The 21,454-nt window shown below is 50.4% G+C and overlaps 2 protein-coding genes across 3 annotated transcripts; both read left to right on the forward strand.

The window, feature by feature from the left end:
- Nucleotides 1-1,820: 1,820 nt before the first annotated feature.
- On the forward strand, nucleotides 1,821-14,744 carry HOXB6 (homeobox B6). 2 transcript variants are annotated; one of them, XM_058820452.1, is made up of 3 exons: nucleotides 1,821-2,606; nucleotides 11,044-11,195; nucleotides 13,488-14,744. In XM_058820452.1, exons 1-3 carry the CDS (start codon nucleotides 2,416-2,418, stop codon nucleotides 13,745-13,747), a joined length of 603 nt encoding a protein of 200 aa, XP_058676435.1. In that variant the 5' UTR covers nucleotides 1,821-2,415; the 3' UTR covers nucleotides 13,748-14,744. The 2 variants fall into 2 exon arrangements, with proteins under 2 accessions (XP_058676435.1, XP_058676434.1); XM_058820451.1 differs by lacking the exon at nucleotides 1,821-2,606 and having other exon boundaries at nucleotides 10,733-11,195.
- Nucleotides 14,745-14,909: 165 nt separating this feature from the next.
- On the forward strand, nucleotides 14,910-19,442 carry HOXB5 (homeobox B5). The gene is made up of 2 exons (XM_058820450.1): nucleotides 14,910-17,583; nucleotides 18,506-19,442. The coding sequence occupies exons 1-2, from the start codon at nucleotides 17,034-17,036 to the stop codon at nucleotides 18,751-18,753; spliced, it is 798 nt and encodes a 265-aa protein (XP_058676433.1). The 5' UTR covers nucleotides 14,910-17,033; the 3' UTR covers nucleotides 18,754-19,442.
- Nucleotides 19,443-21,454: the final 2,012 nt, after the last annotated feature.

Genomic DNA, 21,454 nt, shown 5'->3' on the forward strand with positions numbered 1-21,454 from the left:
AAAAAGTAATTTAAAGGAAAAAAAAAAAAGGAATTTAAAGGAAAAAAAGAGGAATTTAAAGAACCCCGAATGGCCCCAAATAATCTCCCCGCTCCTCGCTTCAGTTCCCTTCCTCTCCGATCCATTCCGCCGCGCCTTTGGCCATTTTATTTATTTATTATTTTCTTTTTTAAGGTTCTCCCTCCGCCCTTCAATGGCTTTAGTGCGGACTGGAACTCTTTCATTAGCACCAAATAACGGCGAGCATCAAAGTGCGCATAAAATAAATTAAAGCAATTAAAACGCGCGCGCGGGGGGAAGGAGGAGAAGAGAGAAAGGAAAAAAAAGAAATTAAAAAAAATCAACAGGGCAAAACAAAAGGCGAGGAAATTTCAATTTAAGCACTTGCGCCTCGGCCGCGCTCTCACCCTCCCGCCTTCTTTTTTTTAAATTTTATTTTTTTTTTTTTTTTAATTAATTAATTTATTTCCGCTGCGCATAAAGGCGCGGAGGCTCCCCGGGATTTTACTGGGCGAGATGCGCAGGGAAGTGGATTTTTAAAAAATAAAATAAAAATAAAAAAAATAATAAAATAAGCAAAATAAACCCCAATTCAGGGAGCTCGGGGAGGAGCTGGAGATGGCAGCCCCGCACCTTCCTCTTCCTCTTCCTCCCCTCGCTCCTTCTCCACCTCCCACAGCCCCGGGCACATTTTATTATTAAATTTCATTTTTTATCCCCAAAATCCGGCGCCACGTCAGGGAGCTGCGCGCCCCCAGATTCGCTGCCGGCCCTAATTATGGAAATCCCGTAATTAATAAAGGATCCGCTCGCCCGCTTTTCCCCCCGAATTCCCGCCTGGAGGGGAAAATCGAGGGAAAATCAGGGGGGAAATCGAGGGAAAAATCAGGGAAAAATCCAGGGAAAATTCCAAGGAAAATCCAGGGAAAATCAGGGGAAAATTCCTTTTTTTCCACTGGGTGCCGAGCCAGGTTAGGGTGCGGGGGTGAAATAAATAAAAAATAAAGAGATTCCGGAATTTTCTGCCCCCTCTGCTGCTCCCAGAGCCCCCCCGTCCCCGGACGAGCGGGAATTGAGGCCAATTCCAGGGAAAAAGGGCAAAGGGGGGGCCGGGACACCCCAAAATCCGCCCTGGGGACACCGGGGGGACACTGGGGACAGAGGGCGGAGTCCCGGGGGTTCGCAGCCCCCCGAGCGCCGATCCCGCGGTTTTTCCGCCTTTATTCCACCCCCCAAGGCTCCTTTCAGCCCCTTTGAGCCCCCAAGGTGCCAATTGTGACCCAAAAAAAAGGGAAATGAGCCCAAAATCGCGAAGCCCGCTGTTTTACTGTGCCCGTCCCCGTCCCCATCCCTCCCAAACCCGCAGCTCTTTATTCTGGGGGGGTTTTATTGTTCGCCAATTTCAGGCGTTATTGCATTTTTAAAATCCCCAACGACCCCCCCCCCCTCCCCCATTTCCAAGCCAAGGGTGGGGTGAGTGGGGTGAAAAAATGAAAAAAAAAAAAAAAAAAATCCCCGACCCCTTTTTCTGGTAATTTTTTAAAAATATATTTTTGTGTTAAAGAAAAAGAAAAAAAAAAAAAAAAAAAGATGGCGGCTAAGAAAAAGGCTGCTGTTAAACCGGTCATGAAGAAATGCAATAAATTCCTTGTTGTTTTATGAAAATTTACAACTTTGTGATAGAACTTTATGAGTGGCTGGGTTCTGGGATTGGCCAGAGCCGGTCATGTGGACTGCTAACCGTGAACATGAACTTTTTATTATTTCCCATGTGGTTATATTGCACCATTCTTCTGTCCGCTGCACCTTGGGTCGGATCAGTGTCCTCCATAGGGCTCTCGCCCTCTCTCTTTGCATTTTTTTGGTTTTGTGTGCGCGCTCGGCGGGGCCGGAGCGGGGCAGAGGGGCGGGGGGGCCGCCCGAACCGCTCGCAGCCCCGGCTCCCCCCTCGGCTCCCGCACCCCGGCACATTTCGTGTTTTTTATTTCCTTAATTATCACCGCAATTTCCCCCGCTATTTTTAATACTTTTTTTTTTTTTTTCTAATTTTAAATATTTTTTTTCTGATTTTTTAAAATATTTTTGAATCCACCCCCCCACCCCCCCCCCACACCCCGAGTTTCCCCCGCTGCTTTTGGGGTCTCGGAAGGGCGGAGGGGATTCTGCGGCACCGCGGGCGCTTCTTTCCGCTCCTTTTTCCGCACAAAAATGCGAGCGGCCCCCAGGAGCCCGAGGGGCGACGGACGGCGCTCAGGTTGGGACGAGGTTTGGCGGCCGCCAGATAAGCGCGGGCTTATCTCTGCCCGCCCAAAATTCCCTCCCGTGCCACACAACAGGACGGCAAAAGGTAAGGGCACAATGCCTTTTCTTCCTTTATTGTTATATATGTAAATATATATATTTTTAATTATTTCAATGAAAAGATGGATTTGTCGAGCTGCTGCTTTTTCTTTTTCGTGTTTCGTGCCCATCTCCTGCCTGGGGAGAGGTGGTGGAGGCGGGGATGGAAAAAAAGGGTGGGGTGGTGAAGAAGGGAGAGGAATGAAAGAAAGGCTTTGGAAATCTGCTCCAGCCGCGATTTCAGCCGGGAAAAAGCGGGATTGGAGGTGAGGAAAAGAGAGAAATAAAGGTGGGGAAAAAAAGGGGGAAAAATAATGGAGAGGAGGGCGAGAGAAATAAAGGTGGGAAAAAAAAAAACGGAAAGGAAGAAAGCGAGGGGAGGGAAGGAAGAAACAATGAAAGAAAAAAAGGAAAAATAGAATGCGGAAAGAAAAAAGGCAGGAAAAACGAAGAAAAGAAATAGCAAATGGGAAGGCAAAGGCGAAGAGGGGCTGGGAGGATGAGCAGGAGCCGGGGGAGGTCACCTGGAGGCAGCAGCCTGGCAGCGCTCGGAGCCCTCTGTGGGCACTTGTCGCGTTCGGTTCTGCGGCTTTTGGGTTTGTTTTGGGTTTATTTTCCCTCCCCCCTGTCACAAGCCGGTGCCGGTTTCGCGTCTCGAGGCGGGCGCGGGGGCTTTTGGCGGAGTTTCCGCTCGCGTTCCGCGCTGCTCTCCAGGGGCGTTGGGTGCGTGGGTGGTTTTTGGGTTTTTCCTTCGAGGAAACCTGAAAATCAGCCCTGGGAGAAAAAAAATAATAAAACAAACCAAAAGAACAACAATCAAAAATAAACAGTGCAAAAAAGGAGGGGGAAGGAACGGAAGGAAAAAAAAAAAAAAAAAAAGAAAAAAGGAGGAGAAAAGAAAAATTAAGAATGGAGGAACGGAGGCAGCGCAGAGCGCAGCGCTCTCATTGTGATTTTTTTTCCCTCTCCCCAAGTCCCAAATGAAGCTGACGTTGGGCAGCAATAAAGCTGCTCGGGTTTTAATTGCGTTCCGCAGCTCGAGCGCGGCTCTGGGGCTCAGCCCGCGGCTCCTCCTCGCAAATCCGCGTTCCGCGCAAATCGCGCTCTCCTCCCGCGCCCCGCGCCCCAAACCCGCCGCTCTTTAGGGGAAACATTCACCCCGAGGTGATGCCTGCCGGGTTTCATCTCATTTATTTCGTATTTCCCCCCGATGCTTGAGGGTGGGTTGTGGAATATTTTGTGTGAACGCCGCGGTTCCGAGGTGGTGGCGAAATGCGATAGTGAAGGAGCGGGATGGAGGGAGATTTTCATGATTTCGGCATAAACCGTTCTGTGACCGACGACTTATCTCAGCCGCGCGGAACATCGTGTGCGAGGGGGTAAATGATGGCGAGCAATAAACACAGAGACATTTTTAAAAGCCATTTCTTCCCCGAACCTGTTACATTCTGCATCAATCACCGGCCGAGGGAGGGGATAAAAAACCCGATGCGGGTTCAACTCCTGCTCTCCCTTTCCCCCCATCCTTTCGCTGTGCTTTTTCCTGCTCGCGCAGGGGATGGAAAATGGAAATCAGAATCAATAATTTAATGTAGAAATGTGGATTTTGTGCCGATTCTTGCACACCTCGCGTGGGCAACCACTTGTGGAAGCCCGGAGGATTTTTAACCATTTCCCGGCGGAGCGGAGCGAGCCAGAACCCCGCGGTTGGGGGAGGATTTTGGGCTGATTTAGGGGCGATTTTGGGCTGATTTTTGGGCTGATTTAGGGGTGTCCCCGCCGCTTCGTTGGGGGAAAAGCCAATCAAAGCTCCCGCGGGGCCCCCCGCTCCGCGGGCTCGCCCATTCCGCGCCGTCTGCTGCCATCTACCGTCGGCGGCCGCGGGCACCGGGGGGCACCGGGGGGCACCGGGGGGTCCCGGGGGGCTCCCCCAGCCCCGAGACCCCTCCCGGGGTGTCCCCAACCCCCCCCGGCCCCGCCCGGCCCGGGGGGAGCGGGGCGTTCACCGTTCGCCTCCACCTGGAGCCGCCGCGGGTTTTGCTCCGCCTGGAACGGGCGGAAATTCGGATTTTGGGGGAGTTCGGAGCGAAATGAGGATTTTCTTTCTGTCGCAGCAGCCCCAAAGGTGGGCGCGGGGGTGGGAAATCGCCCGCTGGGTGCGCTCGGTGCGCGGAGGAACGCGGAGGGGCCGAGACGGGCGGAGCGAGGCCGGAGGGGGTTTGGCAGCTCAGCATTAAAAATAAGGGAAAAACAATAGGAAAAAAAAAAAATGAAAAGAAATTAAAGAAAAATAAATAACAAGAAATAAAATGGAATAAGATGGGATAAGATGGAATAAGATGGGATAAGATGGAATAAAATTAAATAAAATGGAATAAAGTGAAATAAAGTGGAATAAGACAAAAAAAGAAAGTAGAATAAATAAAATGAAAAAAATAGAATAAAAAAGAAATAATATGAAATACAATAAAATAGAATGAAAAAAAAAAAAACACAAAGAAATAAGAAGAAATAAAGAGAAATAATCCGCAATAAAATGCAATGAAAGGTAATAAACGGCAATAAAGTGCAATAAAACGCAATAAAACGCAATAAATTCCAGGCAGGGAGCGTTGGCCCCTCTCTCCCCGCAGTGGCCACTCGGGCTCCGGGGGCTCCGGGGGTCGCTGGGGACAGGGGCAGACGCGGGGTCACCTTTCAGTTGCTGCAGGCCCGGCCGGACAAGGCGCGCCTGGGATTTTAAAAGGTTCCTCTGCCCTCCCTCCCTCCTTTTCTCCCTCCTTTTCCCCCTTCTCGTTTTCTCCTCCTGCCCCGCAGTTTCCTGGCAACTGTTCGGGTCCCGAATCGCGCTGGTTCTCCCCCAGAAAGTGCCGCGCTCGGGGGCTCTGGGCTGCTCTGGGGGAAACTCAAATTAAAAAAACAGAAGAAATAGGAAAATAAATGAATTTTGTGTGCCGCAGCCGCGCTGGAGTTGTTCCCTGCTGTCATTCCCGGCCCGCTCGCCTCTGCCCCCTCATTTCACCCCCTCTCCCATCCCAGGGGGCAAATTTTGGGGTCCGGAACCTTTGGGTTCCCTCAAAGCCCCTCAATTCCCCCCGCTCCCCCTGCTCGCCCCGCGTTTTGTTGATTTTGGCGTTAATGATCAGCCGCGCTGCCTAATGGAACAAAGGCAGATGATTATTGCTGCTTTTCCGAGCTGCCATTAGCCAGGTTATTACCGCGCGGGAAGTCAGGTAAATTAAACTCCAATTGCTGGAAATTAACTTGCAGCCGGCTCCGCGCTGCGAGAGAGGCCATTTTTAAATTTTTTTTTTAATTTATTTTCTTTTTTTTTTAACGCCTTCGGGGTCCTTTCAAACGCCCGGGTTTATTTTCCGAGGCGATTTCGGGAGCGTTGCGGGGCCGCCAATGGGTTTCTGTGTCTGGCCCCCAAGAACAAGGGGTTTGTTCAACTCTTGGCTCGGCTTTATGGCCGCAATAATTCCCTCGCCGGGGAAACCCCGCTGCGACCTCGCTCCTGAAGGCTCGGCGATTCCAGCTCCCCGCGAAAAAATAAAACGGGAAAAAAAAAAAAAAATTAAAAAAAAATAAAGAGTTTCATTTTTTTATTGGGAGCAGCAGCAGCGCGGAACTTCTGCCAGCGGCTCCGGCTCGGCACAAGCCGCGCTCTGTTCTGCCGGCCTGGCCAAATATTTGGGTGTTGTTTTAATCCCCCGTTCCCGGCTCCGGCTGCGGGCCAGGAAAACCACGCGACTGAAACTTGTGCGAGCCCCGAACCCTCCTCGTTATGGTGATTTATCGCGATTTACCGCGATTTATCTCCACTGATGCGCTGACGCCTGAGCGACGGCTGTCAGAGGGGAACGGGGGCTGCCCCTTCTGCTGCCTCCCCGCTCATCGCCCTCCTGCGCGGGAATTTGGGGGTTTTGGGGGCAAATGAGGCCAAAATCTGGCTGAAAATAAACCCCCTCCCCGCTTTATTGCCCCTCCTATTGCTCCAGCCTGGAATTTGGGGATTTTGGGGAAATGAGGCCGAAATCTGTCTAAAGATAAACCCTTTCCCCATTGTATTGCTCCAGCCTGGAATTTGGGGATTTTGGGGAAATGAGGCCGAAATCTGTCTAAAGATAAACCCCCTCCCCATTGTATTGCTCCAGCCTGGAATTTGGGGGTTTTGGGGAAATGAGGCCAAAATCTGTCTAAAGATAAACCCCCTCCCCATTTTATTGCTCCAGCCTGGAATTTGGGGGTTTTTTTGAGGAAATGAGGCCAAAATCTGGCTGAAGACAAACCCCCTCCCTATTTTATTGTCCCCCCTATTGCTCGAGCCTGGAATTCGGGGATTTTGGGGGAAATGAGGCCGAAATCTGGCTAAAGATAACCCCCCTCCCCATTTTATTGCCCCTCCTATTGCTCGAGCCTGGAATTTGGTTATTTTGGGGGGAGAAATGTAGCCAAAATATGATTAAAGCCCCCCCTCCCCATTTTACTGCCCCTGCTCTGCAGACATCGAGCCTGGGATTTGGGGTTTTTTTGAGGAAATGAGGCCAAAATCTGGCTAAAGAAAAGCCCCCTCCCCATTTTATTGCTCCAGCCTGGGATTTGGGGTTTTTTTGAGGAAATGAGGCTAAAATCTGGCTAAAGATAAGCCCCCTCCCCATTTTATTGCTCCAGCCTGGGATTTGGGGTTATTTTGAAAAAATGAGGCCGAAATCTGATTAAAGCCGAGACCCCTCCTCGCTTTATTGCCCCCCTGTGCAGACCTCGAGTCTGGAATTTTTTTTTGGGGGGGGTTTTTTAAAGATGAGACAAAAATCTGATTAAAGCCGAGCCCCCTCCCCACTTTATTGCCCTTCCTCTGCAGACCTCGCGCCTGGAATTTTGGTGGTTTTTTTGAAGAAATGAGGCCAAAATCTGGCTAAAGATAAGACCCCTCCCCACTTTATTGCTCTTCCTGTGCAGACCTCGAGCGTGGAATTTTGGGCTCTTTTTTTTGAAGAAATGAGGCCAAAATCTGGCTAAAGCTGAGCCCCCTCCCCATTTTATTGCTCCTTCTTTACAGACCTCATGCCTGGAAATTTGGGTTTTTAAAAAAAAAAAAAAAGATTAGGTCAAAATGTGATTAAAGCCGAGCCCCCTCCCCACTTTATTGCTCCTTCTTTACATGAGGCCAAAATCTGATTAAAGCCGCGCCCCCTCCCCATTTATTTTGTTTCTTCTCTGCAGACCTCGAGCACATCTGGAATTTTGGGGTTATTTTTACGGAGACGAGGCCAAAACCCGATGAAAGCCGCGCCCATCCAAGCCCGGCTCAAGTCCAGGGCTCCTGTCTGAGCCGCTCCCGCCCGAGCTGAGGCGGCCAAAACGAACAGAAATCGCCCAAATCCAGACCCGCTCGGGACTCGAGGCGGTTTGAATCCGAAATTCCGCATTTCCAGCCCTCGAACGGGGGATGGAAACCACCCCCGAGCCGAGCGCTCAATTCCGGGAGATTTAGTGCGCTTTAAGCCCTCGGCTCGAATTTAAATGTATCGTAGGTGGCAAATCAATTACACCGCGGGCCTGACCCCGGCCAGATGAGAACTGCCCCGGCCTTTGGGGTTTTGGTTTTTTTTTTTTCCCACCTTGGCGCTCAGGTTTGTCCCTTTTCCTGCCCCGAGCGAGCCCCGCCAGGCTCGAGTGGGAAAAAAGAATTTTTTAATCTCCAGAGATGTCGGCGATGCGCAATTAGCGAGCGGCCGCCTTCAATTAGCGTGGTTTTATTTTCTTTATAAAACAGCAACAACAACAAAAAAAATACTCTGCGAAAAGCCACTTTCAACCGCAAATTATCGTAATAACGAGCTGTGAGATTTTAAATTTTTTCCCTATTTTTTTCTGCTTTCCCAAACTATTTCGAGGGATTTATTTGCAGAGCAATCCCAGGAGTGGCGGAAAAGCACCAGGACAAACATTTTTTTTCCGGCGGATCGCGGTTCCTCACGAGCTGCCCTGGCAGGACTTCCCATTCCTCTGCCCAAAAAAAAAAAAAAAAAAAAAAAAGAATTTACATTCGGGGCTGCAGGCTCCTGATAATCGCCGGCGTTTTGCAGAGCCGCAGAAATTGCGTAACTCATCCAGCGCCCCAGCTGCGAAGCTCTTTACCCAGATTTTTTAAATTTATTTTTTCTTTTTTCACCCCTCTCCCCCCCCCCCCTTCCTTCTCCGCTCATCGCTCCCTCGCAACCTAATTTTAATTTTTTTTTTTTTTTTTAATTTTCCCCAATTTTTATCCAAATCGTGGCACCCAAACTTTGGGTGCGCTGCGAGCACAAAGGGGAAACTCTGCAAGGAGGAAAATCAGCGATATCGCGGGAGGGGGAGCCGCTTCCTCCGCCCGTTGTTTCCGTGAATTCTGAGCCGTGCCCGGGACGCTCCCGCGGCTCGGGGCGCGCTCGGCTCGGCGCTGCCAACCCCGAATCCATGGCCCGCAACCCGAGCCCGAGTCCGGAGCCTCTCCGGGCGCTGGCAGCCCGGCCGAGGATGTGTAATTGTAGATTTGTGGCGCTCGCAAGTGGCAGATTTCGAGGTATTTCAGCCCCGACAGACAGATGGTTACAAATTCGGACAGGAAACGAGCCCTTGATAAACGCTGCTGATCGGGGGGATGGTGCTGGGCGTCATTTGGCTGCATTTTCTTTTCCTTTTTTTTAAATTTTCTTTCACTTTTTTTCCCTTTTCTTTCCCTTTTTTCCCTTTTCTTTCCCTTTTTTCCCTTTTCTTTTCCTTTTTTTTTGTTTTTAATTTTCTTTTTTTTTCTTTTCTTTTTTTTTTCTCTTCCTTTTTTTCTTTTCCCTTTTTCTTTTCCTTTTTTCTTTCCCCTTTCTCTTTTCCTTTTTTATTTTTCTTTTTTTAAATTTTTTTTAAATTTTTGCTTTATTTTTTGACCTTGCCTCTCTGCTGCCACGACTGATTTTCCCCCCTTAAAAAGCCAAATAAAAACCAGGAAAAAAAGGGACGAGAGGAGCCTCAACCCCACCTTGAGCCAGCGAGGGGCTCGGGGGGGATACTCAGCTAGAGCCAAGCGAGGAAATCCGGGCGAAACAAATATTAAAAAAAAAATTAAAAAAAAAAATTAAAACCCAGAGCAAAGTGGAGCTTTCAGGAGCACGGAGACTTTCTGCGTCCCCTTTCGCGGGGTTTAAATGGGCAAAATTCGGTGTTTGCTGGTGCGGACGGGCTCGAAGGGGGGCTCCGCTGCCCTGGACCCCCCCGTGAGGGCCCGATCGATAAATTCCGCTTTTCCCCGCACCCCGAGCTCGGCCTTGGCCATAAAAGGTCGGGCGCGGGTCCGGCATTAACAAAAAACGCAAGAGGGCACAATGCGGGAGGAGCGCGGCTCCGGCCGGAGCGCCGAGGAAATATTTCCATTATTTCCATCATTTCCCATTATTTCCCATTATCTTCCATTTCCGAATCGCGGAGCCGTGCCCACAAAAGTGCGGGGAAGCGGCGGAGGCAGAGCTGGGGCAGCGTTAATTAGCGCTAATTAGCGCTGCGCGGAGCCGCTCAAGTTCCCGAAGCGATTTCTCCTCGCGGAGCGAGCCCGGCTCGGCCCCCGCCGCGCGAACTTGGCTCGAAACAACTTTTAATTCCATTTTAAAACAACTTTTAATTCCATTTTAAAACAACTTTTGATTTCATTTCTGCGCCGCCTTTCCCCGCCCCGCCGCCCCGAGCCCTCGCACGTTCCGGGACCGGGGGTGAAACTTTGGCCACCGCCAGCAATGAACTTTTTGTTGTTGTTCTTTCTCTCTTTTCCCCCCTCTCCCCGCGGTTCCGCGCGCGGGTTTTGGGTGCAAAAATCGAAATTTCGGCGCTCGCACCGCCATCGGCGCTCCGGGGGAGGGAGAGGAAGAGGGGAGGGCGACGAGGACGAGGAGGAGGAGGAGGAGGAGGAGAAGGAGGAGGAAGGGGGGGACCGCGCGTTTATTTATTTATGAACTCGCAGCGCGCCGGGAGAAGGCTCCTTTCGGCAGATATTATATATTTGGTTAAGGGGGTGCCTTTCTGTTGTTTAAAAGGGAGGGAAAAGGGGGTGGACGGTTTGTTCTTGGGGGTCCCTGGTGCAATCCCCGCTCCTCATGGGTGCTATTTTGCAACCTCAGGCGCCTGCTATTGGTCAGCCCGTGATCAGATGGTTGTATTTCCTTGTGTCCCTCGCTGGCACCGCGCCATCTCCCTTCAGCTAAAACCCAATCTCCGATATACCACTAATAGCTAAACCACTTGGACTATAAAACACAACAAATCATAAAGCCCGGGCAAAAAAAGGGACGGCACGCACACGCACACACACACACACGGAAAAAAAAAAAAAAAAAAAAAAAAAAAAAAAGGAAAAAGGAAAAGAAAAAAAAAAAAAAAGAGGGGGGAATCTCTCTCCTCTCGCTCTCTCTCCTTCCCGATGAGTTCTTATTTTGTCAACTCGACCTTCCCGGTGAGCCTGGCGGCGGGGCAGGAGCCCTTCCTGGGACAGCTCCCGCTGTACCCCTCGGGCTACGCGGACCCTCTGCGGCACTACCCGGGCACCTACGGAGCGGCGCAGGACAAGGGCTGCTACTCCTCCTCCTCCTCCTCCTCCTCTCCCTACTACCAGCAGAGCTCGGCGGCGTTCGGCGGCCGCGCCGCCGCCTGCGACTTCGGGCCCGGCGGCTTTTTCAGGGACAAGGAGCCGGCGTGCGCCCCTCCCAGCCTGGACGAGGCGCCCTCCTTCAAGGACTGCGCGCACGGCAAGAGCGCTTTCGGAGAGAGCGAGGAGCAGAAGTGCTCCGCGCCCGTGTACCCCTGGATGCAGCGGATGAACTCTTGCAATAGTGAGTTTGCTCTTTTACAGAAATAAATGCGCCCGTCTCCTCCACCCTCCCCTTTTTCTTATTTGTTACCGCCAGGGAGGGAGAGAGAGAGCGAGCGAGGGGAGCAGGAGGAAGGTTCGGTTTTAGAGCCCAAACTTCCAGCGGGGGGAACTCGGGCTCCAAACGCACCAAAACTTCCCAGCGCTCCGAGATTCCCCTAGCTAGAAACGCTTCAACCCCAAAACTGAATTTCTGAATTTCTGTCCCGCTCCCTCCCTTGTTGTTTTTTTTTTTTTTCTTGTTTTTCCCTCTTTTTTTTTTTTTTTTTTTTTTTTTTTTTGCCACATTCCTGTTGGCGTGTCACTCAGCTACAGCGATTTGTCTCTGTCCGTGCCCCACACGCACGGGGAGATATCTTTTCTAAATCAGATCTGGATGACTTTACACACACAGCTCCTCTCCCTTCACTCCATCACTCCCTCTCCCTCTCTCTCTCATTAAATGATAGAAAAAGTGTTTAAATATTTGAAGGCGGACGGTTGCATTTTTAATGCGACTCTCACCTAATGAAAAGTCTGCCTGGGGAGGATTTTCCTGGTTTTCTCCCCCCTCCCCGGTGATATATGACTTCTTTAAGTGCTGTTTCCTCAATCAGAACTCCAATAATAATTTTTAAAACTCAGATAAGTGGAGGGTGGGGAGGGGGAAAAGAAAAATATCAGAAGCCTCGCTGCTCTCCTCGCCCGTGTTTAGATGCATTTGTTGCCTTTTAAGTTCTAAATTGATGTCCATTAGCGCGGGGACATCAAGCGTTGTGTCCTGTTTAATGCGGGCTTCGGGCAGATCGATTCACTTCATTATTGCTTAAATGCCGCGATCTATTACGGCGCGGGGGGGCCGGGAACACCTTGCGGTCCCTGAGCCCGGGATGAGATGGATCTGGCCTGCTCTGCCAGCCCAAAGCCCGGCTTAAACCTTCTCTACCCAAATCCTGGCTTTAAACCCCCTACCCAAATCCCTGCTCAAACTCCCCCTGCCCAAATCTTGGCTTTAACCCCCCCTGTCCAAAGCCCGGTTTAACCCCCCCTGCCCAAATCCTGGCTCAAACTCCCCTGCCCAAAGCCCGGCTTTAACCTTCTCTACCCAAATCCTGGCTTTAAACCCCCTACCCAAATCCCTGCTCAAACCCCCCAGCCCAAATCCCGGTTTCATCCCCCCCGCCCAAATCCCGGTTTAACGCTCCCTGCCCCAAATCCCTGTTTAACACTCCCTGCCCCAAATCCCTGCTCAAACTCCCCCTGCCCAAATCTTGGCCTTAACCCCCCCTGTCCAAAGCCCTGTTTAACCCCCCCGTGCCCAAATCCCGGTTTAACCCCCCCCTGTCCAAATCCCGGTTTAACCCCCCCATGCTCAAATCCCTGCTCGAACGCCCCCTGCCCAAAGCCCGGCTTTCACCCCCCTGCCCGGCCGGGCCGCTCCGAGCGCTCCTCCTGGAGCTGCGCAGAGCTCTGGGAAGGCGCGGCCCCCTCCGCACCGTCCCGAAAATCAAACTCGGTGTTCCCCCTTCCCCCCTCCTCTATTTCCCTCTATTTTTATCTATTTCCCCCTTATTTCTCCCTATTTCCCACTTATTTCCCCCTGTTTCCCACTTATTTCCACCTATTTCCTTCTATGCCCCCTTATTTCCGCTGTTTCCCCTTATTTCCTCTTATTTCCCCCTAATTCCCTCCCCTTTTCCCCTTATTTCCCCCCATTTCCTCTATTTCCCCCTAACTCCCCCCATTTCCCCTCTTTCCCCCTCTTTTCTTCCATTTCCCCCTCTTTTCTTCCATTTTCCCTTATATCCCCTTATTTCCCCTTAATTTCCATATTTCCCCCTATTTCCCCCTCTTTTCTTACCTTTTCTTCCATCTCCCCCTACTTCCCCCCATTTCCTTCTATCCCCCCTACTTCTCCCTTAATCCCCCTTTTCCCTCTATTTTCTTCTATTTTAAAAGCATTTTCCCCTATTTTCCCCTTGTTTTCTTGTATTTCCCCCTATTTTCTTATATTTTTAAATTTTCCCCTATTCCCCCCTTATTTTCCCCTATTTTTTAATATTTCCCCCTATTTTCTTATATTTTTAAATTTTCCCCTATTTCCCTCCTATTTTTCCCCCCTATTTTTAAATATTTCTCCCTATTTCCTTCTATATTTTTTAAAACATTTCCCGTTGAAATTCCGGATTTTTTTTTTGTGGGTTTTTTTTTTTGTTTGTTTTTTTTTTCGCTGATTTTCCCCCTTTTTTCCTGCGCTTCTCCTCCCCCGCCCCAGGTTCGTCGTTCGGGCCGAGCGGCCGCCGGGGCCGCCAGACGTACACGCGGTACCAGACGCTGGAGCTGGAGAAGGAATTCCACTTCAACCGCTACCTGACCCGGCGGCGCCGCATCGAGATCGCGCACTCGCTGTGCCTGACCGAGCGCCAGATCAAGATCTGGTTCCAGAACCGCAGGATGAAGTGGAAAAAGGAGAACAAACTGCTCAGCTCCTCGCAGCTCAGCGCCGAGGAGGAGGAGGAGAAGGCGGCAGAGTGATTCGAGAGAAATTAAACATACAAAAAAAAAAAAAAAAATTAAACAAAAAAAAAAAAAAAGAGAGAGAGAAAGAAAAAAAAAGCAACAACAACTCAAAAGTTATTTAAAACGCGAGGAGAAAACGCTAAAAAATTGGAATTGAGGGAGGGACGGGGTTGAGAGGTGAGGGCTGGCTGGGACAAATCCCCGCAGCAGCCGCAAAGTTTGGGCCACCAACGCCCTGCACTCCAATTCCCACTGAATTTGCCCAAAAACCGCAAAAATTAACCCAGCTTCTAGTGGCCCACAAGGTTTGGGCCACCAACGCCCTGCACTCCAATTCCCACTGAATTTGCCCAAAAAACGCAAAAATTAACCCAGCTTCTAGTGGCCCACAAGGTTTGGGCCACCAACGCCTTGGACTCCAATTCCCACTGATTTTGTCCAAAAAACGCAAAAATTAATCCGGCTTCTAGCGGCGTTTTGAGTTTTTTTCACCCTTTCCCTCCTGCTCCGCACCCCCCCCCCTCATGGAAATGGAATAATAATAATAATAATAATTAAAAAGTGAGGAGATGGAGAGAGAGAATAGGAGGGAAAGAAAGGGGAAGAGAAAATAGGGGAAAAAAAAAAGAAAAAAAATTAAAAAAAAAAAGGACTCCTAGCCGTGTTTCTACCCTTGGTGTCACTGTTAGTAACCTGCTAACTCTTGTATTTAATGGAAGTGCTGCAATATATGTCATTTGGGGTGTTTATTGTCCTAATTTTGTACAAATGTTCCATGCACGGTTGACATAGGTTGGGTTTTTTCTTTTCATTTTTGTTTTTTAAGTTTTTTTTTTTTTTACTCCTTTGGTAAATTAATCAAACCCTGAGGTTCTTTGTAATTAGTTTGGGGGTGTTTGTTTTTGTTTGGGTGGGGTTTTTTGTTTTTGTTTTGTTTTTTGTTGTTTTTTCGCCTTTTAAAATTTTTTATTTTCAAAAGGAAAAAAAAATCTACTGAAAGAACGAGTACTACCTACAAGGCTAAAAAAAAAAAAAAAAAAAAAAAAAAAAAGAAAAAAAAGAGGAACAACGACAGAAAGTTCTATTTTATTAATTTTTGTACGTGTTGTGTTTGGAGTTTGTCTTAGGTATGAACATGGAATTCTCTAATAAAAGCCAAGTCCTCGATCTCACCGCACAGCCCTCCCCTGTGGTTATTAGCGCTGTTTTGAGGGAAATTTTCCCTTTTCCAGGGGGGTGAAAAGGAGATTTTCGCCCCCCCCCCCCGATGTCCTCGGACGCGCAGCTCGGAGCGCTCGGGATTACAGAAAAATCTGATTTTCCCCCATTTTTGGGCTCTAATCTGCCATGGGAACCCTTTCTGCAGGAGCATTTCCTGGCTGACATTTCTCTCTCAGCACCGCTCTCCCTCTCTTTCTCTCTGTGTTTTTTTTTTTATTGTTACAGTACAAAGAGTTATGACGAAACGCCGTTCCCATCTCCACAATAAATCAAGGAAACGGGCAAAAATACGCGCTCATTTATCCGCCAAAGCCACCTAACATTTGCCCAGCATCTTTCAAACATCTGCTCCCCCGCTCCGCGCCCCCAAATCAAAGAGAAATGTGGCGAAAAAAAAAAAAAATTAAAAAAAAAATTAAAAAAAATTCCAGGTTTCCAAGGAATTCACCCCGGGGAAAACTCTCATTGCCAGGAATGAGCGCCCGTTTAAACCGGGGAGGAAAAAAGTGGGAAAACCGTGAATGGAGCTGCTTGGAAAGGACAGGTTTTTATTTTCTCTGGCCAGCGGCTCCTTGCCTTGGCCGGGGACGGGACGGGGAAGGTTTTGAGGAATTTTCTTGCGAAATCTCCAACTTTTCCCCGGCTTCGCGGGGAGGAATGGAATGAGAGCGGAGGATTATTTTTATTTTTTGTTGTCTTCTGGGGGATTCGGGGCTGGAAAAGGCGAGCGGGGAGCGGCCCGTGGCCACCAGAAAGCGCCGGGTGGGAGCGCGTCCCCCCCGCGCCACGGGCCGCTGTTAGTGCCAGCCACTCTCCAAATCAATTCACGCAGAAGCTTCACAGCTGTAGGACATTTACTATTATTGCCACGCTTTTCATTGCCCGTAATTATTATAATTATATGTCACTTTCAATATGGCGCATAATTCCCAATGAGTTGCAGGCGAGCACGCGAAATTCCTCAAGTGCCTCGGAAGGAGGGAAAGAAAAAAAAAAAAACCCACAAAAAAAAAGGAAAATAAAATTTGAAAAAAGGACAGAGACAGAGAAAAGGAGAGAGACAGAGGAAATAGAAGAAGGAGAGGAAAAAGAGGAAAGTGATGGCTAAAAAATTCCAGCTCTTTCCCAGCGTTCTCCCCAGTTTCCGAGCGCTTTTGCTCCCCGATGTTCCTTGCAGGTCAACAAACGGGAAGGAAAACCCGCGCAGCCCAAGGCTCAGAGAGGACGTGGAAATGCTCAGGAGCAGGAACATCCCAAAAACCAACGCTGCCAACCATTCCACCGGCCGGATTTCGCCTCTTTTTCCTTTCTCCCACCCGATTTTCCCCCCGAGTTTCTTTTCTCCCCTCCAGAGTTGAGGCGCGAGCTCCTGCCTGAAGGAACCTCGACTTTCGCACGGAGAAACCGCCCCAAAACCACCCGCAGCTCCTCCTGGCCACCCCTTCCAACTGCGGACCCCCCAGAGGCCTCCGAGCCACCCAAAACCTCATCCCAAACTTCTCCAGCGCTTTCCCAGCACCGAGACTCCTCCAGAACAACCCCGAGCCCGGGGGCGCCCGGCCCCGCAGGACGCGCCGCACCCTCTCCTCGCTCCTCACTTCTTTAAAACATATTTTTCTATTTTCAAAAAAACCAAAACGGAGCGGAATCGCAGAACCGCAGTGGGGGTGACGGGGATTTTTAAATTTTTTCCCCTTTTTTTGGGAGAGCAGGAGGAGGAAGGGGGGTCCCCGAGGCGCAGTGGCGCGGCGCGGCCGGCAGGTGGCGCGCTCCGCCCAGGCGGGGGGCGATGGCGGCGGCGGATTTGGGGCGACTTTGGGCCTAAAGCGGCTCCGCGCTCGTCATTATTTGTAACCATAGAGCATGAATTACCTCTTGAGGTCATCAGCGAGAATTTACGACTGGTCAACAAAAGCACGTGACGCCCAAACGCACCCCCCACCCTCCCCCCATATTTGGCCGCATACATAGCAAAAACGAAGTACAGTGCATTGCTATAATTCATTAATACATCATAAATCGTCAAGCACGGGGTTATAACGACCACGAGCCACAAATCAAGCCCTCCAAAATAACCCAAATGAGCTCTTACTTTGTAAACTCGTTCTCAGGGCGCTACCCAAATGGCCCCGACTATCAGTTACTAAATTATGGGACCGGCAGTTCCATGAACGGTTCTTACAGAGATTCAAGCACCATGCATTCCAGCTCTTATGGCTACAACTACAATGGGATGGACCTTAGCATCAACCGCTCAGCCTCCTCCAGTCACTTTGGGGCTGTGGGCGAGAGCTCCCGCGGTTTCCCTTCTCCAGCTCAGGAGAGCAGGTTTAGACAGGCGTCCAGCTGCTCCTTATCTTCTCCCGACTCCCTGCCCTGCTCCAACAGCGAGAGCCACGGAGGCAAACCCGCCCCGTCCCCCTCCGAGCCGGCTCCTGCTGCCAGCAGCACCAACACAAATTTCACAGAACTAGACGAGACCAGCGCGTCCTCGGGAGCCGACGAGGGCACTCCAATAAGCAGCAGCATCCCCCGAGCGCAGGCAGAGCCCATCGCGACCTCCACGGCAGCGACAGAAGGGCAGGCACCTCAGATATTCCCTTGGATGAGGAAACTTCACATTAGCCATGGTACAGCTCCTTCTTTTTCCCTCCTTGTGCTTGTTTATTTTTTGCCGCACAATCCCCCCCAACCCAACCCCACCTCGCTGTTTCTTTCTCTTTTTTCCCCCCTTTTTCTCCCTCCCCCCCAGCCCCGCTCGCTTTATTTTCCGCTCTCTCCTTCCCTTTATTCCGCGGAGGCGCTTTGATCAGAATCGCAGCTATTTATTGCTTTTGTATTTCTCGCTCCGGAGCTGCCTCTGGCGCCTGCCGAGGGGGGCTCTGCGTGTGTCTCTCTGCCTTTCTGGGGGGCGATTTTATTTTCCTTTCGCCCTCCCTGCGCTTTTCCCCAAGCTCTCGGCACCGAGCGGGTGGTGGGAGAAAGGTAATTTAAAATCCGAGGCCGGGGGGTGTTGTTTGGGGTGAAAAGGGGAGAATTGAGCGTTAAAACGGAGCTGGAGGCGCGGATGGGGCTCGCAGTTCGTCCTGCCCCGCTCTTCTGGGCTCGTCCCCGCCGAGCTGCCCTTGCCAGACCCCCAAAGGCACCGGGAGACCCCCGGGAGGGGCAGAGCCGCCCCCCAGCCCCGCTCCGAGCGCAATTCCCCATTTTGTGCCCCAAATCTGCCAGGGAACAGCACGGGAAGGGCAGCGATGCCCAGAGCTGTAAATGACGGACCCCGAGCGGGGAATTGGGGTCTGCAGGGGCCGAGGGTGGGGGGTTCCACACGTGTGCGAGGGGGGCTGGGAGGAAAACGAGACAGAGGAGTGTGGGGGGGGTGCTGGTATTTGGGGGCAATTCGCAGCTTTCCACTGTTAAAAAAAAAAAAAAAAAAAAAAAAAAAGCGCGAAAAATAGGCTTGGAATTAAAAAATAGGTGGAAAATAGATGGAAAATAGGTGGAATGCGAGCAGAAAGAGCAAACCCCAACCCCGCTGTTGTCCGTGTTACCCAGACATGACCGGACCAGACGGGAAGAGGGCGAGGACAGCGTACACTCGCTACCAGACGCTGGAGTTGGAGAAGGAATTCCACTTCAATAGATATCTCACCCGCAGGAGGAGGATAGAGATCGCTCACGCGCTCTGCCTCTCCGAGCGCCAGATCAAAATCTGGTTCCAGAACCGCCGCATGAAGTGGAAGAAGGATAACAAACTGAAAAGCATGAGCCTGGCCTCGGCCGGCAGCGCCTTCCAGCCCTGAGCTCGCCGGCCAAAAAATCCGGGGGCGAAACGAGCGGGAGGCGAAGAGGAAGGAGGAAAAACAAAAAATATAAATTAAAAAAAAAAAACAAAACAACAAAGCAACCCCAAAACCACAGCGAAACCCCCGAGCGAATGATGAAATAAAGGAAGGATGGGCAGATCGCAGTTCGGGGGGACGGAGCAGCGAGGCACCTTCGGGGCTGGTTCCTGCCCAAAGCAGCTCCTGGGGGTGCCCTCAGCCCGGGACTGAGCTCCCTGCTGGAAGTTCTTATTTTTTGGTTGTTTGTTTGTTTAAAAACGAGGAAAAAAAAAGATTAAATTTTATTTCCAGATGCTCCTCCTGCTCTCGTTGTTCTTCTAAATGTGTGTGTCCGTGCTCTCTTGGTGCTTTCTGGAAAGCTGGCATGTGTTCTGTGAGCCCTTGAATGTGATAACTTATTTATGAATCCAGAACAGATACGGTTCTTGCTTTATTTGTTGGGATTTTCTTCTTGTTTTTAAATTTTATTTTAATTTTTCCCCTCCTCCCCTTTTTATCCGAGTTTCCTGCTCTTGGGTGAGTTTTTCTCTGCCTAAGCGAAAATCGGGGGTTCCTGCACTACAGTCGCAGAAAAAAAAAGTCTTAAAAAAAGCCAACAAAAATGGAAAAAAAATAGGAAAAAAAAAAAAAAAAAAAAAAAAAAAGAAGCAGCTCTTGTATCTCTCTGTCTTAAAATTGTCCAGTCTGTGTTTTAGTCCAAACTCCAGGCCAGGATTTCTAATCCCAGCCTCATTCCAAGGCGTACTCTTTAGACGTGGGTGAACTTCGCTATTAAAAATTGATAATAATGCCTATAATTAACAACTCAAAAAATTTTTAAAAAGGGAAAAAAAAGAGAAAAAATTAAAAAAAAAAAAAAGAAAAGAAAAAATGTACAAAAGCGGAGAGAGCGACGCTGGAGTGCTCTGGTGTTTGTAAATATTAGAAATATTTCTGCCGTGAGTAATAGCCGGGTCGTAGTGGGCAGAGTGAATGCGGTGTTCTGTGTAAAAATGGCATCTGTCATGTCTCGCAGCCGGGTAGTTCTTGGCCAAGCAGCTTTTTGTATTCGTTTGTAGCTTTACTCGAACTCAAATAAACGTTTTCCCCGACTCACAAAGGCTCCCAGTCGCGTCTTTACCCCCTCCGACCCCTCCGAAACCCAAACGCGCCAGGTGCCCCGCGGCTCCTCAGCCTCAAAACGCCCAAAATCCGCCAAAATCCGCCCCAAATCCACCCCAAATCCGCCCAAAATCTGCCCAAAATCTGCCCCAAGTCCCAAATGCCAGCACCGCGCGGGGCTCCAACGCAAGCATCACCCCAAAACCGCACAGAATGCCCCCAAAACGCCTCGGCCAAAGCGAATTTTGCTCCCCCAACGCTCCTTTCCCTCCCGAGCCTTGCGGGGATGCTCGGCCAGCGAAAATCACCCCCAAAATTCCCATTTCAACGCGCAGAGGTGCCAAAGGCCGCGCCGAGCAGCGCAGAGCCGGGGTTTGTTAGTCCGGGATTATCAATCAGATTATCCCTGGCCAAAGCCGAGCTCTGCCGCTGCTCCTGGCCGGGTTTGCCGCTCAGTCCCGGGTTTTACCGCTCAGTCCCGGGATTTACCGCTCAGTCCCGGTTTTACCGCTCAGTCCCGGGTTTTACCGCTCAGTCCCGGGATTTACCGCTCAGTCCCGGTTTTACCGCTCAGTCCCGGGTTTTACCGCTCAGTCCCGGGATTTACCGCTCAGTCCCGGGATTTACCGCTCAGTCCCGGGTTTTACCGCTCAGTCCCGGGATTTACCGCTCAGTCCCGGGATTTACCGCTCAGTCCCGGTTTTACCGCTCAGTCCCGGGTTTACCGCTCAGTCCCGGGTTTAGCACGGAACCCGCGGCTGCCAAACCCCGCGCCCGGCCCAAATCCAACCCTGGGCCGGCCCAGCAAAGCCCGGACCAAAGCCGAGCTCGGCGCGACGCCTCTGGCACCTCCGCAGCCGCGGAAAGTTGAGCTCGGAACTTACCAAACTTAATCTCTGCCACTGTTTGGGGACTCCTTAAGTGATTTTGAGAGGGATGTGAAGTGGACTGTCAGGTCCCAAACCGTTTGCTCGCCTTCCCTTTGGTAATTTTTTTTTCCCTTTTTTTTTTTTTTCTTTTCCCCCCCCCTTTTTTTTTTTTTTTTTACCGATAGCAAACTCTCCCAAAAGTGGCGGTGACATTTTAGATGTCAAATGGACAGGGGGGGTTTTATCTCGAAGTTAGATCGTAAAAATCGCCCGGAGCCCGGCTCAGATACCCCTCACTGGCTCTCAAAAGTCACGTGAGGTCCATAAAGTTAGTTTTATGGTTTTGGGGAGTTGACAATGTACAATATATTTCACATTCTCCAGAATGTTAAGTGACACTTTAACTGCTCGCCGTGCCTCGTCGGGGGCGGCGGTGGGTGAGCGCTTTTCCAGATGAGAGATAAACGCTGCAAGCGCAGGGTGAGCGATGCTGCGCGGGTCCCATGGACTGCAGCGCTCCGAGTAAGTCCTCGAATATTCTCTGCTTTGAAAACAAACCGAAAAAAAGCCAAAAAAAACCCCCAAAAATTTAATGGTTTGGAGCGTTGGCGGGGGTTGGTTCGACTCTGGGAGTTTTAATGCTGATTTTTGAGGAGGGGTTTGCATCCCAGCTCCCAGGCCGGCCTGGG

This window comes from Ammospiza caudacuta, chromosome 27 (genome assembly GCF_027887145.1).
Source record: "Ammospiza caudacuta isolate bAmmCau1 chromosome 27, bAmmCau1.pri, whole genome shotgun sequence".
Lineage (NCBI taxonomy): Eukaryota > Metazoa > Chordata > Aves > Passeriformes > Passerellidae > Ammospiza > Ammospiza caudacuta.

Bases quoted from the DNA above. Each gene is read 5' to 3' on its own strand.
- HOXB6 (XM_058820451.1), top strand. From the start codon at position 10,787: ATGAGTTCTTATTTTGTCAACTCGACCTTCCCGGTGAGCCTGGCGGCG. The intron at 11,196-13,487 runs GTGAGTTTGCTC...CCCCCGCCCCAG, and splicing joins GCGGATGAACTCTTGCAATA to GTTCGTCGTTCGGGCCGAGC.
- HOXB5 (XM_058820450.1), top strand. From the start codon at position 17,034: ATGAGCTCTTACTTTGTAAACTCGTTCTCAGGGCGCTACCCAAATGGC. The intron at 17,584-18,505 runs GTACAGCTCCTT...CGTGTTACCCAG, and splicing joins GAAACTTCACATTAGCCATG to ACATGACCGGACCAGACGGG.